This window comes from Lithobates pipiens, unplaced genomic scaffold (genome assembly GCF_037356315.1).
Source record: "Lithobates pipiens isolate NorthernLeopardFrog02 unplaced genomic scaffold, aLitPip1_a1.2 Scaffold_16, whole genome shotgun sequence".
NCBI classification, from domain to species: Eukaryota; Metazoa; Chordata; class Amphibia; order Anura; family Ranidae; genus Lithobates; species Lithobates pipiens.
The window spans coordinates 151,452,318-151,471,132 of NW_027507748.1; the positions used below are offsets into that span (position 1 = coordinate 151,452,318).

Sequence of the window (18,815 nt, forward strand, 5' to 3'; positions counted from 1 at the left end):
CACAGTGCACTTAAGCACTTTTTTATAACTCCAGTATTTGGATCTATTTAGATTTCCACTGACTTATTTGCTTTAATATTTTTCATCACTATATGAATGCACATTGTCACTTGTTATTTTATATCTTCTTCATCATATATTTCATACATTATTATTACCATGGTGTAGAGGATATATTTTTACCAGTTCAGAGGCTTTATGCTCATACCTTTGATAGTGCAGCGTTTTTAATGCGATTTTAGTGCTTTTACATGCTTGCAGCTGATTCAAAGAGGATTTATTGGTTCATTATTGTTAGTGGACGCTCACAGGGCGTTCTATATAATTTTTAACCAGATTCTGAGTTCTCCAGTTTTAGTAAATCCCCCCTAATGGGTCCCTAACTCAGCACGGCCTCCATTCACAGTACGCCTTGTATTTTCTTTTTCTTTACTTAGTACAAGGTGTTCCCTGATTGGGGGAGATGAAGAGGTGGGAGTTGACATCACTCTAATCAGAGCGAATGAACTGTATTTACTGAAAAATATAACAAAATGTTCTGGGAGAGGAGGTTGTGCCAAGTCAGCCATCCCTTGTGTTTACTATGTAGAAATGCAGATGCTTAGCACAGGACCAGGAAGACCAAAACGATCGCTGTAGTAGCCCCACCTTCCACGGTGATCCGCAGTTCCAGAGGTATGAAATATGTATATCAACACTGATCCAAGCTGGACTGATGTAACTATGCAATAAAAATCATACCAGATGTTCATCTTTAACCACTTGACATCAGCGCTATAGCCAAATGACGGCCACAGCGCGGATCTGAATTCCCGGGAGGCCTCCCTGCGCGCACCCTACATCACCGAGTCACTGAGACTCGGATGATCACTGATCAGAGTAAGGGGGTGGTCCCGGCCTCTTACCATGTGATCAGCTGTCAGCCAATGACCGCTGATCACATGATCAAAACAAAAGCTCGGTGATTGTTTATTTCTCGGAGGAGAAAAAAAAAAAAGTCGATCACCGACTCATCTTAAAAGGACATCAGTCCCGAAGAGGAAGAGGCAATTATGCCTCATTTATGCCATCTGACAGTGCCCACACGTGCCACCAGTGGTGCCAATCAGTGCCCCCTAGAAGTACTGCCTATCAGTGTAACCGATCAGTGCCCATCACTGCCACCCATCAGTGCCCATCACTGACAGACAAAAATTACCCGTTGTAAAATTTTATAACAAAATAAAAATACATTTTTAAATTTTTTTTTTATTCGGTCTTTTTACATTTTTTTAACAAAAAATAAAAAATCGCACAGGTGATCAAATACCACCAAAAGAAAGCCCTTTTTGTTGGGAAAAAAAATACAGTGTTGTATGATCGCGCAATTGTCATTCAAACTGCGACAGCGCTGAAAGCTGAAAATTGGTCTGGATAGGAGGGGGGGTTTAAGTGCCCTGTAAGCAAGTGGTTAAATATTTCACTTCCATTTTTCAATATTCCTCTCCGATTGATATAGCTTAATTATGAAATCTAACCAATGACCTGCTACAGCTATATTTTTGGATATATTTAAAGATTGTATAGCTGAAAATGCACAGAAACAATATTTTTAGTCTTCATAAAAGAAATAAAAATGTACTGTTATTTAAAGTAAACCTGTGCTTTTTGTTCCCCTGCTTGGGAGAAATGGGGAAATAGTAAGTATTATTAGGAGCATACGACTTCTTATCCTTGGAGATTAGCTGCTAGGTACACAGAGCTGTCTGATGCTCTGTGATTAGATAATGTACCGGTAATTGGTAATGGGCTGCTCATGCACCACCTTCTTCACACAGCATTTTGGTACCAGTTGCAGCAAGAATAAAGTGTACTGCTGCGGCTGAAGTCCCAGGTAGTGTCGGATATTTGCAGCTGCTCAGCCTGTACAAAAGCAATCACAGATTGACAGTGGACGCAGCTCTCCGCAGTTGTTGGCATGTAAATGAACATGGCACAATGACCTGCAGTTAGAGATGGGCGACTGCCCTTGGACACAAGCTGTCAGCCTGTCATTGCTTTGTTTAGGTTGAGTGGCCGAATCTTCCAGCATCCACCTCCCAATCCAGCCACAGTAATACACTGGATTCTTGTCACAGCTGGTATTAAAATCCCATTTAGATGAAGCCTACTGATTTAATGGGGATGCGGAGAGAATAAACGTATATGCCATGGGTTGGGCAACAGTTAATGCGGTTGTATATTCTATTTTTTAACTTTTACCTACAGGTAAGCCTATAATAAGGCTTACCTGTAGATAAAAAAAAATATCTCCTAAACCTATACGGTTTAGGAGCTATTCCCCGTGCAATGAGCCGCTGACTGCAGCGGCGCATGTGTATATGTGTGTATATATATATATATATATATATATATATATATATACATATACATATACATATATGTGTATGTATATAGTATATATTTTTTTTTTTTTTTGGTTGAACTGGATGGACTTGTGTCTTTTTTCAACCTGACTAACTATGTAACTATGTAACTATGTAACTATGCGCACAGGGAATTCTCGGCTGAAAGCCCGGCAGATGCCAGACCTTGCCGGAAAGAAGTCTCTGCAGCGGCTACTCACAGTGCTGACGCCGCGATACATGGAAGACACGCTGAGGCAACATGTCATCTCCCTCGGCTTAGGACCAGGTGAGTTACCGACGCCTCGTTCTAAGGTGAGTATTTCATAATGAGCTAGTATGAGGGGCATACTAGCTCATTATGCCTTTTGCCTTACAGGGGTATTAAAAAAATTTTTTTAAATGTGTCACCGGGTATACAACCACTTTAAGTGATCCTGGTAGCCTGCATGGGCCAAACAATATTAAAACAAAAGTAAACCCATCGATTTAACAGTTTCAAAAAACAGTTACATTCCCAGCATGTGCTGGAAATGCAGTTACATTGTTTGTGCTCTCAACCAAACTGTCAAACCATTCAATGGTTGGTGTCACAACTGATCACATGTGCAGCATTGTAGCAGTTGAAGATTAAACAGGGGCCAAAATGGCAGCTTCCTTGGCTGAAAATGATAGGAGGGTTTACTTCCACTTTAAGTGTGCTCATGCTGCATTTCCATGTTACTCTTTCAATACAGTGGAACTAAACCCATCAATTTACCTGTTTTCGGGCTGTTCCCCAGAGCTAATTGTCACAGTTGTTTGTATTCTCAACGGAACTGTCAAGCCATCACAGCTGGTGTCATAATGGATCACATGTGCAGCACCATGGCAACTACAGATCAAATAGCGACTAAGATCACAGCTTTCTTGGCTGTAAAGGATAAGAGGGTTTAGTTCTTTTTTTAATTTCAGAACTCAGACCAAAATGTTTATTTTCCCATGCAGTAGGGCTGTGCCTGACTGCATGGGTTAACTGCTTGTTTCTGTCTAGGGCAGGGGTCTCAAACTGGTGGCCCTCCAGCTGTTGCGAAACTACAAGTCCCATCGTGCCTCTGCCTGTGGGAGTCATCTTTGTAACTGTCAGCCTTGCAATGCCTCATGGGACTGGTAGTTTTGCAACAGCTTGAGGGCCGCCAGTTTGAGACCCCTGGTCTAGGGCAGGGGTCTCCAAACTTTCTAAACAAAGGGCCAGTTTACTGTCCTTCAGACTTTAGGCGGGCTGGACTGTGGCTATCAGGAGTAGAAAAGGCCCTGGCATCAGTGGCCCATTCTTGGTGTCTTTGGGAGAAATTGTACCCCATCATTGGTGTCATTAGGCCTCATTGTTGGTGTCATTGGGAGGAATTGTGCCCCATCGTTGGTGTCATTGGGCCCCGTTGTTGGTGTCATTGGAAGGAATTGTGCCCCTTCATTATCAGTGGATGAAATTGGTGTCATTGGGCCTCGTTATTGGTGACATTAGGAATTGTGCCCCTTCGTTGGTGTCATTGTGAGGAATTGTGCCCCTTCTTTGTTATCAGTGGATGAAATTGGTGTAATTGGGCCTCATTCTTGGTGTCATTAGAAAGAACTGTGCCCCAATGTTGGTGTCATTGGGTGGAATTGTGCCCTATAGCTGGCGTCAGTGCATGAAATAGTGCCCCAAGGGCCAGATAAAAGCAAGCAAAGGGCTGCATCTGGCCCCTGGGCCACAGTTTGGAGACCACTGGTCTAGGGGATTGCTAGTGGTCTTGTGAATGGATTGGTACTGACGTCATCACACCCATAGACCAGCTCTGAAGTGAAGACAGCTGGACATGGGGGAGCGTGGTTTTCCAGAGGATCAAAAGATCGGAAGAGAATAGCTTTTAGCTGCGCCCCTAGACAAAACGAGCACTTAACCCATGCAATGCAGGCACAGTCCCACTGCATGGGAGAAAAAAAAATGTCATGGGGTTCTTCTTTAAGACCCCTTTCACACCAGGGCGTTTTGCAGGCGCTATAGCGTTAGAAATAGCGCCTGCAATCCGCCCTAAAGAAGCTGCACCATTGTGTGTAGTGTGAAAGCCCCGAGGGCTTTCACACTACAGCGGTGCGCTGGCAGGACATCAGAAAAAAGTCCTGCCAGCAGCTTCTTTGGAGCGGTGAAGGAGCGGTGTGTTTACCGCTCCTCCACCGCTGCTCCCCATTGAAATCAATGGGGCAGCGCTGTAATACCGCCGGCAAAACGCAGCTATTGCGGCATATTGCCGGTGGTTTTAACCCTTTCTCTGCCGCTAGCGGGGGTAAAAGCACCCTGCTAGCAGCCGAAATGCACCGCAAATCCGGCGGTAAAAAAATAGCGGCGTTTGAGATTGATTCAGGAAAATGTTCCTCAAAGAATCAGGAATACTATTACCCAGTCAATGAGTTTAGAAGACCATCTGGTTTACTTGGTAACACTGTGTACTGTCATTATTGTGCAGTATGCCCCTCAGCAACCAGTCAGAGTTCAGCTGTTACAGATGAGCAGAATTAGGCTACTTCAGTGCCTTGAAAAAGTTTTCCACATTTTGTCATGTTACAACAAAAAACGTAAATGTATTCTATTGGGATTTTATGTGATAGACGAACACAAAGTGGCACATAATTGTGAAGTGGAAGGAAAATGATAAACGGTTTTCAACATTTTTTTTTTACAAATAAATATGTGAAAAGTGTGGGGTGCATTTGTATTCAGCCCCCATGAGTCAATACTTTGTAGAACCACCATTCACTGCAATTACAGCTGAAAATCTTTTTTGGGTTTGGCCCCTTTCACACATGTATTTCAGCCATCCGTTTGCGGATGAAATACGGACATACATGCATTCCTATGGGATAGCGGATGTCTGCGGATGAACATCTGCAAACACCCGATATCGTCCGCCTCCGCAATTGTCCGATTCTGCAGACGGAGGAAAATCCTAATTTTCTATCCGTCTGCAGAGCGGATCAGATGAACACGGACAGACGGTCCGTGCTCATCTGATCCCCCATAGAGGAGAGCGGAGAGCTGACAGGGCGGTCCCTGCACACCCCACTGAGCAAGCGGATCATCGCGGGGGGGGGATCATTACTGATCCGTCCCGTGTGAAAGGGGCCTATGTCTCTACCAGCTTTACACATCTAGAGAGTGACATTTTTGCCCATTCCTCTTTGCAAAATAGCCCAAGCTCTGTCAGATTGGATGGAGAGCATTTGAACAGCAATTATCAAGTCTTACCACAGAATCTTAATTGGATTTAGGTCTGGACCTTGACCAGTCTAACACATGAATATGCTTTGATTTAACCGCTTCAGCCCCGGAAGATTTTACCCCCTTCCTGACCAGAGCACTTTTTGCAATTCGGCCGTGCGTCACTTTAACTGACAATTGCGCGGTCATGCGATGTGGCTCCCAAACAAAATTGACATCCTTTTTTCCCCCCACAAATCGAGCTTTCTTTTGGTGGTATTTGATCACCCCTGCGGGGGGTTTTTTGCGCCATAAACATGAAAAAAAAAAATAGCGACAATTTTGAAAAAAAATATTTTTTTAACATTTTTTACATTTTGCTATAATAAATATCCCCCAAAAATATATAAAATAAACATTGTTTTCCTCTGTTTAGGCTAATACGTATTCTTCTACATATTTTTGGTTTATTGATTGGTTTCCGCAAAAGTTATAGTTTACAAAACAGGGGATAGTTTTATGGCATTTTTATTAATTTTTTTTTACTAGTAATGGCGGAAATCAGCAATTTTTATTGTGACTGCGACATTATGGCAGACACATCGGACATTTGACACATTTTTGGGACCACTGTCATTTATTCAGCAATCAGTGCTATACAAATGCACTGATTCCTGTGTAAATGACACTGGCAGTGAAGGGGTTAACCACTAGGGGACAGTGTAAGGGTTAAGTCTGTCCTGGGGAATGTTTCTAACTGTGGGGGACGTGGCTACGTATGACGCGTCACTGATCTCTGCTCCCGATCACAGGGAGCAGAGATCAGTGACACTGTCACTAGGCAGTACGGGGAGATGCTTGTTTACATTTGCATTTCCCAGTTCTTCCTCTCCGTGAGGCGATCGCGAGTATCCAGGTGGCGATCGAGTCTGCGGGACCCGCGACCTGACTCATGGATGTCCCGGCCGGCGCACACGCAATGGCATGGCGGCAAATTTAAAGGGACATACAGGTACACCCATTTGCCCAGCCCTGACATTCTCCTGAAGTACATTGGCGTGCGCCAGTCAGGAACCGGTTAAATCATTCCATTCCATTGTAGCTCTGGCTGTATGTTTTAAAGTGGTTGTTCTGCTGGAAGGTGAACCACCGCCCCAGTCTCCATTATCCGAAAATGGAAAAAGTATGACAACTGCGAACCTACCAAAACATGGCCGTCCACCTAAACTGACAGGCTTGGCAAGGAGAGCATTCATCAGAGAAGCAACCAAGAGGCCCATGGTAACTCTGAAGGAGCTGCAGAGAACCACAGCTCAGGTGGGAGAATCTGTTCTCAGGGCAACTATTAAGCCGCGTACACACGGGCGGACTGTCTGGCCAACTTAGTCCGTCGAAACACATTTCAGCGGACAGTCCGCTCGTGTGTGGGCTTCAGCTGACTTTTTCAGCGTGCAGTCTGGCGGACTAAGTATTTCGGAATTTCCGTAATATTGTCCGTCATACTTTGGTTTCAGCGGACAATCCGCTCGTGAGTAGGCTAGTTCGATGGACTAAGAATGGCGCATGCTCAGAAAGGATTTACATGGCGAAAGGTTGCATTGCTGTGTATTGGACTTCCTATTTCTAGTCCCGTCGTACGTGCTGTACACGTCATCGCGCAAGCTTTCGATGGACTGTTTGTGCATCCGTGTGTGGTCAAGTCCGTTCATTCGAAAGTAGGACGGACTGTCCGTCGGATTGTCTGAGGGACTAAGTTGGCCATACAGTTCGCCCGTGTGTACGCGGCTTTAGTTGTGCACTCCACAAATCTGACCTTTATGGAAGATTGGCAAGAAGAAAGCCATTGTTGAAAGAAAGCCATAAGAAGTCCCATTTGCAGTTTGCGAGAAGCCATGTAAGGGACACAGCAAACATGGTGAAGAAGGTGTTCTTGTCCAATGAGACCAAAAATCTAACTTTCTGGCCTAAAAGCAAAAGGCTATGTGTGGCAGAAAACTAACACTGCACATCACCGTGAACACATCCCAAATGTCAAGCGAGGTTGTGGCAGCATCATGTTGTGGAGATGCTTTTCTTCAGCAGGGACAAGGAAGCTGGTCAGAGTTGATGGGAAGATGGATGGAGCCAAATACAATCCTGGAAAAAAACCTGTTATGCCGCATACTAGAGTTGCCACCTCATCCATTTAAACCCGAATACATATGAATTACACAGGTTCTGAGGCAAATTTCATGCAGACAAGGCACCAAGTGAGTTTAATTATAACCTTAATCAGCCACAGAAACTGTGCAATTAATATGCGTTCAGTTTTAAAAGGATGAGGTGGCAACCCTACCGCGTACACACGATCGGAATTCTTGTTGGAAAAAGCTCTGATGGTTTTCCCGTCGGATTTCTGATAGAATTCCGCTCAAACTGTCTTGCCTACAAACGGTCACACCAAATTCTGACCGCCAAGAACGCAGTGACGTACAACATGTACGACGGGACTAGAAAAAGGAAGTTCAATACCCAGTAGCCAATAGCTTCCATCTCGTAGTTGAATCTGAACATGCATCAGTTTTTGTGCGTCGGAATTGCATACACATGATCGGAATTTCCGATAGAAAGTTTTTCCATCAGGAAAATTGAGAACATGCTATCAATTTTTTTCTGGCGGGAATTCACACAGCTAAATTCCGATGGAGCATACACACAGTTGCATTTTCCGATGAAAAGCTCTCATCGGTCTTTTGCTGGCCGAAATTCTGATCATGTGTACGTGGCATTAGAGTCTGCAAAAGGCTTGAGACTGGGGTGGAGGTTCACCTTCCAGCAGGACAACAACCCTAAACATACAGCCAAAGTTACAATGGAATGGTTTAGATCAAAGCATATTCATGCGTTAGAATGGCCCAGTCAAAGTCCAGACCTAAATCCAATCAGATACTCTCCATCCAAGACAGAGCATAAGCAATTTTGCAAAGAAGAATAGGCAAATATGTCATTCTTTAGATGCGATAGAGACATAACTAAAAAGACTTGCTGCAATTGCAGCAAAAGGTGGTTCTATAAAGTATTGACTCTGGGGGGCTGAATACAAATACATGCCACACGTTTCACATATATAATTTTCCTTCCACTTCACAATTATGTGCCACTTTGTGTTGGTCTATCACAGGGATATACAATTAGCGGACCTCCAGCTGTTGCAGAACTACAAGTTCCATGAGGCATAGCAAGACTCTGACAGCCGCAAGCATGACACCCAGAGGCAGAGGCATGATGGGACTTGTAGTTTTGCAACAGCTGGAGGTCCGCTAATTGCATTTCCCTGGTACATAAAATCCCAATAAAATACATTTACATTTTTGGTTGTAACACGACAAAATGTAGAAAATTTCAAGGGGTATGAATACTTTTTCAAGGCACTGTATAAGCTAATGGTTACTCTGCAAAAATACACATCATTGCTTTTTGCCAAACAGTTTGAATTTAAAAAAAATTTGTTTATGCATACAGAGATCAGCCTTGTTAGCAGACTTGGAAAAATCAAGTCTCTATTAAGCAACAGCCAAGATCATTATCCCATTAGCCCCTACATTAAAGAAACATGCTAAATATTATCCCATTAGCCCCCACATAAAAGAGACCCATCTTATTTTATTTGGTTAGCCCTTCCAGAAAAAGAAAAACTTCACTCCATTAGCATCCTCATTGTAAACTTCATATTTCCCATCCAGTCTTCAACCCAGGATTCCAGCCACTAATTAACCCTTTCATGTTCATTTGCTTCTTTGGCACAGGCCGAGTTTCACAGCAGCATCTTCGTAGCCAAAAAGACTGCTCAGATCAAAAACGTATAAATGCACCCCTATTGAAAAAAAGGTAACGTGTATTTATTTAGATTTTTTCCATTGGCGCCTGCAAAGCATTGCAACCACAAGTAGTGTATCACTGGTGTAATGCAAAAGCCCTGCGGATTATTCCTTCAGCCCCAGGTCTGTATGGAGGTACCGACCTTCAGTTATGGGGCTGGAGGAAGACATCAATGGACTACGAGTGTGGTGATGCCACCACGCTTGTGCGCCATTGAGAACAGCGAGCCCCCTGACTGGTGTGGAAGATGGGTCTTGTAGTCTTTTAAATGAAAAATAATAAATTCATTTCATACCGCACTCAAATGCAAATAAATAATGAAATAAAGAAATTGTGTACTCAAACAGAAATATACATTTTCAATAATAAAGTCCATAAGCCACCACCGACAATTCTTCAATCAAGTGTACAGTGATGAATAAATTCAGTGACTGGAATAGAAAGGGCACTTCTGTCAACTATGGATGGTTGGGGGGGCACAATTGGAGAGGAGAGGCACTTTGAGAGGTTTGGGGATCTGCAGCTAGCTGGCGGCCCAGTAAAAGGGTGCCCATGGCTCGGTGACTGAAAACCACTGAACTATGCAATTATGCAAGTCGTTTTACATCCAAAATCCACATATAGTGCCTTGAAAAGTATTCATACCCCTTGAAATTTTCTACATTTTGTCATGTTACAACTAAAAACGTAAATGTATTTTATTGGGATTTTATGTGATAGACCAACACAAAGTGGCACATAAAATTGTGGCGTGGAAGAAAAATGATAAATGGTTTTCACATTTTTTTTTTACAAATAAATTAGTGAAAAGTGTGGGGTGCATTTGTATTCAGCCCCCCTGAGTCAATACTTTGTAGAACCACCATTCCCTGCAATTACAGCTGCAAGTCTTTTTGGGGATGTCTCTACCAGCTTTGCACATCTAGAGAGTGACATTTTTTCCCATTCTTTGCAAAATAGCTCAAGCTCTGTCAGACTGGATGGAGAGCCTCTGTGAACAGCAATTTAAGTCTTGCCACATATTCTCAATTGGATTTAGGTCTGGGCTTTGACTAGACCAGTCTTACACATGAATATGCTTTGATCTAAACCATTCCATTGTAGCTCTGGCTGTATGTTTAGGCCGCGTACCCACGGGCGGACTGTTCGTCCAACTTTGTCCGCTGAACAGTGTTTCAGCGGACAGTCCGCTCGTGTGTGGGCTTCAGCGGACAGTCTGACGAACAAAGTTTTTCGGAATTTCCGTAAGACTGTCCGCTGAAACTTGGTTTGAGCGGACAGTCCGCTCATGTGTAGGCTTGTTCGTCAAACTAAGTTCCGCGCATGCTCAGAAAGGATTTACACGCCGAAGGTTGCATTGCAGTGTATAGGACTTCGAATCTCTCGTCCCGTCGTACGTGCCGTTCACGTCATCGCGCAAGTTTTCAGCGGACTGTTCGTTTGTCGTGTGTGGTCAAGTCCGTTCATGCTAATTTTGAGCGGACTGTTTGTCAAACTGTTTGACGAACAAAGTTGGGCGAACAGTCTGCCCGTGTGTACGCGGCCTTAGGGTCATTGTCCTGCTGGAAGGTGAACCTCCGCCACAGTCTCAACTTATTTGCAGACAAGTTTTCTTCTAAGATTGCCCTGTTTTTGGCGCCATCCATCTTCCCATCAACTCTGACCAGCTTCCCTGTCCCTGCTGAGGAAAATAAATCCCCACAACATGATGCTGCCATCACCATGTTTCACGGTGGGGATGGTGTGTTCAGGGTGATGTGCAGTGTTAGTTTTCTGCCACACATAGCATTTTGCCTTTAGGCCAAAAAGTTCCATTTTGGTCTCATCTGATCAGAGTACCTTCTTCCACATGTTTGTTGTGTCCCCCACATGGCTTCTCACAAACTGCAATTGGGACTTCTTATGACTTTCTTTTAACAATGACTTTCTTCTTGCCACTCTTCCATAAAAGCCCTATTTGTGGAGTGCACGACTAATACCGTATATACTCGAGTATAAGCCGAGATTTTCAGCCTCTTTTTTGAGGCTGAAAGTGCCCCCTCGGCTTATACTCGAGTCGCCGCTGTCTGACTGCTCGATCAGCGTATCGAGCAGACAGACGGCGGACATTAATTTTCAAAAGCCGCGCCTCCTTCTCCGCCTCCGCCTGTGATAGGCGGAACACTGAATTTCCCAGCAGTCAGTGTTCCGCCTATCACGGACATCCGCTCATTCTCATACTACGGACGAGTATGAGAGGATGTCTGTGATAGGCGGAACACAGGCTGCTGGGAAATTGAGTGTTCCGCCTATCACAGGCGGAGGCGGAATTTTGAATTGTAGAATGGCCGCCGAGAAGAGCGGCGATCCATCGGCACGGGACGGAGGAGGCACGGCACGGCACGGGACGGAGGAGACACGGGACGGAGGAGGCACGGCACGGGACGGAGGAGGCACGGGACGGAGGAGGCACGGCACGGGACGGAGGAGGCTCGGGACGACGGCGGCTCGGGACGGAGGCTTGGGACACAGGTAGGCTGGACACACACACAAGGCTGCACGGACACACACACACACACACACACACACACACACAGGGATGGATGGATGGATGGATGGATACACACACACACACACACACACAGGGATGGATGGATGGATGGATGGATACACACACACACACACACACAGGGATGGATGGATGGATACACACACACACACACACACACACACACAGGGATGGATGGATGGATGGATGGATACACACACAGGGATGGATGGATGGATGGACACACACACAGGGATGGATGGACGGACACACACACAGGGATGGACGGACACACAGGGATGGACAGCCATGTCTCACCCTCGGCTTATACACGAGTCAATAAGTTTTCCAGTTTTTTGGGGGTAAATTGGGGGCCTCGGCTTATACTCGGGTCGGCCTATACTCGAGTATATACGGTAGTTGTCCTGTGGACAGATTCTCCTGCCTGAGATGTGGATATCTGCAGCTTCTCCAGAGTTACAATGGGCCTCTTGGCTGCTTCTCTAATGAATGCTCTCCCTGCCCAGCATGTCAGTTTAGGTGGACGGCCATGTCTTGGTAGGTTTGAAGTTGTGCCATACTCTTTCCCATTTCAGATGATGGATTGAACAGTGTGTGAGATGTTCAAAGCTTGGGATTTTTTTTTTTTATATAACCTAACCCTGCTTTAAACTTCTCCACAACTTTATCCCTGACCTGTCTGGTGTGTTCCTTGGCCTTCATGATTCTGTTTGTTCACTACGGTTCTCTAACAAACCTCATAGAACAGCTGTATCTATACTGAGAATAAAATTACACATAAAATCCCAATAAAATACATTTATGTTTTTGGTTGTAACATGACAAAATGTGGAAAATCTCAGGTATGAATACTCTTTCAAGGCACTGTAAAAACAAATCAGAGAGGTTGGCATAGCCTGACAATACTGGACCTACGTCTGTACAGAAATTCTTCCGTAATTGACTTTTAGGCTGGGTTCACACCGCTGCGGGGGGAGAACCGGATGTGATTCGCACAGCAAATCACATCCGATCTCCGTAGCACTGCGAGTTCAGCCATACAGATAGTATGGCTGAACTCGCAGCGGTCCCGCAGCAAACTCGCACAGGACCCTTTTTTGGGTCCGCAACGGAATCGGATCGCATGGGGGTTCACACCATGCGATCCGATTCCTGTGCGAGTCGGCAGATCGCACTGCGATATGCCGACGGATCTGGGGGTGTCATTAACATAACATTGACACCCCCAGCCGTCCGCATAGGGCAGTGTGAACTGCCGGCGGGAGGTGAGCGATGCGGGAAAACGCCGCGGATTCGCGGCGTTCCCGCATCGCAATAGTGTGAACCTAGCCTTAATCACTAACTGATCGATAACAATGGAGTATGTTTACTTTCTCAATGACAGTCACACATTTTACAATATGTATGATACAACATCATTAGGCGGTCTCACAAACATACACAGCTAAAGGTTACCTTCCTTAACCTCTTGTCTGCCACCTAACGCATACTGTATGTGTGTCAGCGGGGTGGGTGAAAAAAAAAAAAAAAACATCCACAGAACCAACACAATGTGTGATTAGAGGATCTCTCCTGCCGCGCTAATGTATTCTGACAGGGGGACTTACCCCCTGCCAGAATACACAGATCAGTGCTTTCAGCCATTGGCTTCGAGCAGTGATCAAATTCTGGTTTTCCAGCATGACCGTTCGATAGAACCTGGTTGTTATGCCTAGTACACATGATGAGTGTATTGGACGATTGATCGTCCGTTTTTTTTTTATTTGCATGCTAGTCTCGTATTGTACAATTTTCGCTTTTGTCCCATCGGATAATTTTGCACGCACTGTCGTGATTGGCTCTCGAAGGCTGTGTACTAACGATCAGATTATTTTACGATCGCTCCAAAATCTGTATTTTTCGCCTGATTTTCTTGTGAGTACTAGGCATGAGAGCGGTTTCAGACAGCAGTACCCCTGATCTGAAAGTCGTTCAGTTTTGCTGTGACAGACAGAGGGGTCACAGTAGCAGGATCTTTGCTTCCCGTTGTTCAGAACCCTTTAAAGGGCCGGCGGGAGGCAAGAACAGTTTTCGGTGTAAGGACTTTATGCATGGTTTGCTTGCGCCACCAAGATTTATTCGGAATCGATACGTAAATCAAATAAAATAAAAATAAACCAAAGTTAAATATTTTACGTATAACTACAGGTACAATATTGCTTCCCAACGTAACTTTTAATAAAGTAAACCATTTGATTATTTTTTGTATGGTGTGGGAGATCCTTCTGGCAGGGGGCACAGGGTACTTGTCCCATTTCTCCCTCCCCATCCATGAGAAGATGGGATGATGATGTATAGGGTAGAAGGGAATTGCAGTGCAGATGGAATGATGATAATGTGTAGGGTAGAAGGGGATTGCAATGCAGATAATATGTACAGGGTAGAAGAGGGTAGAGGGGCTTGTAGTGCGGATGGGATGATGATGATGATGATGATGATGATGATGATGATGATGATGATGTATAGGGTAGAAGGGGATTGTAGCGCAGATGGGAGGATGATCATGTATAGGGTAGAAGAGGGTTGAGGGGATTATAGTGCAGCTGGGATGAGGATGTATAGGCTAGAGGGGGATTGTAGTGCAGATGGGATGATGATGATGTATAGGGTAGAAGGGGATTGTAGTGCAGATGGGATGATCATTTAAAGGGTAGAAGAGGGTAGAAGGGGATTGTAGTGCAGATGGGATGATTATCATGTATAGGGTAGAAGGGGATTGTAGTGCAGATGGGATGATGATCATGTATGGGGTAGAAGGGGATTGTAGTGCAGATGGGATGATGATGATAATGTATAGGGTAGAAGAGGGTAGAGGGGATTGTAGTGCAGATGGGATGATGATCATGAAGAGGGTAGAAGGGGATTGTAGTGCAGATGGGATGATGATGTATAGGGTAGAAGAGGATTGTAGTGCAGATGGGATGATCATGTATGGGGTAGAAGGGATCATATATAGGGTAGGAGGGGATTGTAGTGCAGATGGGATGATGATTATGTATAGCAGGGGTGCCCAACCATTGGCCCGCGGAGCCCTCTGAGGTGGCCCGCGACTTCCCTCTGTGGGAAGGCAGATTGGCAAGCCCAGATCATAGGTTGCAGACCCTCCATCCCAGAGCATCTGTGTTGTTAATGAAGCTGGCAAAGCAAGCAGCTGTGGAGCAGAGCTGTATTAGCTGATGTTTCCTGTATAGTGCCGTATCTTCCCACAGGCGGAGTGATACCAAATGCACTCTGCCAGGGACAGCAACAGCAGGTGATATCTGAATGGAAGACTGTTACTAAAGGTCAGTTTATCACTAAAATATCTGCACAGTGGTTAATGGGTTGCTTTCAAACTGACCCGCAGATGCAGTGCACCTTCAGGTTACCTGCACTGAGGCATAGGCTCCTGTTATTACCTGTAGGGATGAGCTCAGGCGTGTTCGCATGGTCCACGTGTAGAGCCCGGCAGGAAGTCGGCACAGCGCTGCGCTAATCACAGGCAGTGAGACATTGGCCCGATGTGCGGCTGCAGAGATCGGCCAATGTCTCACTGCCTGTGATTAGCACAGTGCTGCGCCGACTTCCTGGCGGGTTTCTGCACGTGTTCCATGTGAACACGCCTGAGCTCATCCCAATTACCTTTGGGTTTGGCAAGCCTTCAGAAAGTGCACCACACTTGCAGGATATAATAGAAGTCTATGGAAAAGTGTAGCTAACCCGCAGGAAAGACACAGGCGCACTGCCCTGCATTCGTGTGAACGGCCCCTTTCACACAACCGGGCCAACTCAATTGAACCCTCCATTCACCTCTATGAAACGGCAGATGTAAACAGATTTACCTCCAATCTGATCGCTAAAAAATAAACAGAAGAGGATCAATTCCCTTCCGTCAGGGCAGATCGGATCGGATGACCCATAGAGTAGTGTGGGCTGTGTCCGCTCTGCACGGACCCATCATCTGCCTGCTGTGCTCATTGTGGCCCACGACCGGTTACAAAGTCGCTTAAGTGGCCCTCGCTCTTCAAAAGGTTGGGCACCCCTGATGTATAGGGTAGAAGAGGGTAGAAGGGGATTGTAGTGCAGATGGGACGATGATCATTTATAGGGTAGAAGAAGGTAGAAGGGGATTGTAGTGCAGATGAGATGATCATGTATGGGGTAGAAGAGGGTAGAAGGGGATTGTAGTGCAGATGAGATGATCATGTATGGGGTAGAAGAGGGTAGAAGGGGATGGTAGTGCAGATGGGATGATGATGTATAGGGTAGAAGAGGGTAGGGGGGATTGTAGTGCAGATGGGATGATGATCATGTATAGGGTAGAAGGGATCATGTATAGGGTAAGAGGGTAGAGGGGATTGTAGTGCAGATGTAATGATCATGTATAGGGTAGAAGAGGGTAAAAGGGGATTGTAGTGCAGATGGGATGATCATGTAGAGGGGATTGTAGTGCAGATGGGATGATGATCATGTATAGGGTAGAAGGGATCATGTATAGGGTAGAAGAGGGTAGAGAGGATTGTAGTGCAGATGGCATGATGATCATGTATGGGGTAGAAGGGATCATGTATCGGGTAGAAGGGAACATGTATGGGGTAGGAGAGGGTAGAGGAGATTGTAGTGCGGATGTAATGATCATGTATAGGGTAGAAGAGGGTAGAGGAGGATTATAGTGCAGATGGGATGATGATGTATAGGGTAGAAGGGATCATGTATAGGGTAGAAGAGGATAGAGGGGATTGTAGTGCAGATGGGATGATGATCATGTAGAGGGGAACATATATAGTCTAGAAGAGGGTAGAGGGGGTTGTAGTGCAGATGGGGTGATGATGATGTATAGGGTAGAAGGGATCATGTATGGGGTAGAAGGGGATTGTAGTGCAGATGGGATTATCATGTATAGGGTCGAGGGGATTGTAGTGCAGATGGGATGATCATGTATAGGGTAGAGGGGATTGTAGAGCAGATGGGATGATGATGATCATGTATAGGGTAGAAGAGGGTAGAGGGGATTGTAGTGCAGATGGAATGATGATCATGTATAGCGTAGAAGAGGGTAGAAGGGGATTGTAGTGCAGATGGGATGAGCATCATGTATAGGGTAGAAGGGATCATGTATTGGGTAGAAGGGGATTGTAATGCAGATGGGATGATGATCATGTATAGGGTAGAAGGGATCATGTAAAGGGCAGAAGAAGGTAGAAGGGGATTGTAGTGCAGATGGGATGATGATCGTGTAGAGGGTAGAAGGGATCGTGTATGGGGTAGAAGGGATCAGGGATCGTGTATGGGGTAAAAGGGATCGTGTATGGGGTAGAAGAGGATAGAGGGGATTGTAGTGCAGATGGGATGATGATCATGCAGAGGGTAGAAGGGATCACGTATGGGGTAGAAGAGGGTAGATAGAGGGGGTTGTAGTGCAGATCGGATGATGATCGTGTAGAGGGTAGAAGGAATCATGTATAGTGTAGAAGGGATCACATATAGGGTAGAAGAGGGTAGAGGGGGGTGCAGTGCAGATGGGATGATGATCATGTATAGGGTAGAAGGGGTCATGTATAGGGTAGAAGGGATCATGTATAGGGTAGAAGATGGTAGAGGGGGGTGCAGTGCAGATGGGATGATGATCATGTATAGGGTAGAAGGGATCATGTATAGGGTAGAAGGGATCATGTATAGGGTAGAAGGGATCATGTATAGGGTAGAAGAGGGTAGAGGGGGTGTAGTGCAGATGGGATGATGATCATGTATAGGGTAGAAGGGATCATGTATAGGGTAGAAGAGGGTAGAGGGGGGTGCAGTGCGGATGGGATGATGATCATGTATAGGGTAGAAGGGATCATGTATAGGGTAGAAGAGGGTAGAGGGGGTTGCAGTGCACAGATGGGATGATCGTGTATGGGGTAGAAGAGGGTAGAGGGGGGTGCAGTGCAGATGGTCAGTGTGGAAGATCAGGGACACTTCCTGGGACTGTAGAAATCAGGGACAGCTGTCAGGTCGTGCACAGTCAGGGCTCACCTGTATGCCAGGCTCATACACTCGAACAGTCGGGTCAGCGTGGGATCGATGCTGCTGGCTGGGACCTTGCCCAGACCCTCGGCTTCTTTGCCCCGGTGGGGTGAGGAGACCATGAAGTGGCCGCTGTGGATGACCTGCAGCCGGGGACGGAGCCCCTCGGTATCCGAGTCGGAGTCGGAGTCCGGTGCGGCCCCCGGGATCTGTCCAGAGCCGCCGCTTGCCATGTTGCCCGCACACCCGAGGAAATGACAGCCAGAGGGGGACACCGGGGCAGCGAAGACACGCCCCTATCAGGTACACGCCAATTATAACAAGAGAGGAACTAAGGACTGCAAGCGTTCTCCAATCACCAGTGAACACTAGGCGCACTATCTGCATAACCACGCCCTTTCCAAGTTTATTAACGTAAGGCACGCCCCTCTGTCAGGTGAGGGTTGTATGCTTCTGGCATGGCAGCCCCTTGCAGTGCTTTACAGGTAGGGCACCCTGGAAGGAGGGAGGGTGGCATCGCACAGTGTGGAGACTCTATTGTCCTTACCACCTACCTACATAACTTTATTATTATAACTTTCTGATCGATGAACTTCTTGTAACACTTTGCTGGCTAAATATTTATACATGGGCGTGTCTTGTGTCTTCAGCTCTCATAATAAACAAGGTGTTACATAAATGGGTGTTCAGATTTCCAGACACCTCAATACAGTCAGCTTGGATTCAGGGGAAGCCTGGCAAAGGGACCATTCTGGGCATAGAAGTTGATTTAATACAGGCA

At 45.8% G+C, this 18,815-nt stretch overlaps 1 protein-coding gene across 1 annotated transcript in view; it reads right to left on the reverse strand.

Annotated features, from left to right (window-relative positions):
- Positions 1 to 18,317, reverse strand: part of MLXIPL (MLX interacting protein like) — a 164,088-nt gene extending 145,771 nt beyond the window's left edge. Inside the window, exon 1 of the mRNA XM_077480623.1 lies at positions 18,044 to 18,317. Coding sequence (XP_077336749.1) covers positions 18,044 to 18,267 — 224 coding nt within the window. The 5' untranslated portion in view covers positions 18,268 to 18,317. The remainder of the gene's footprint in view (positions 1 to 18,043) is intronic.
- Positions 18,318 to 18,815: the final 498 nt, after the last annotated feature.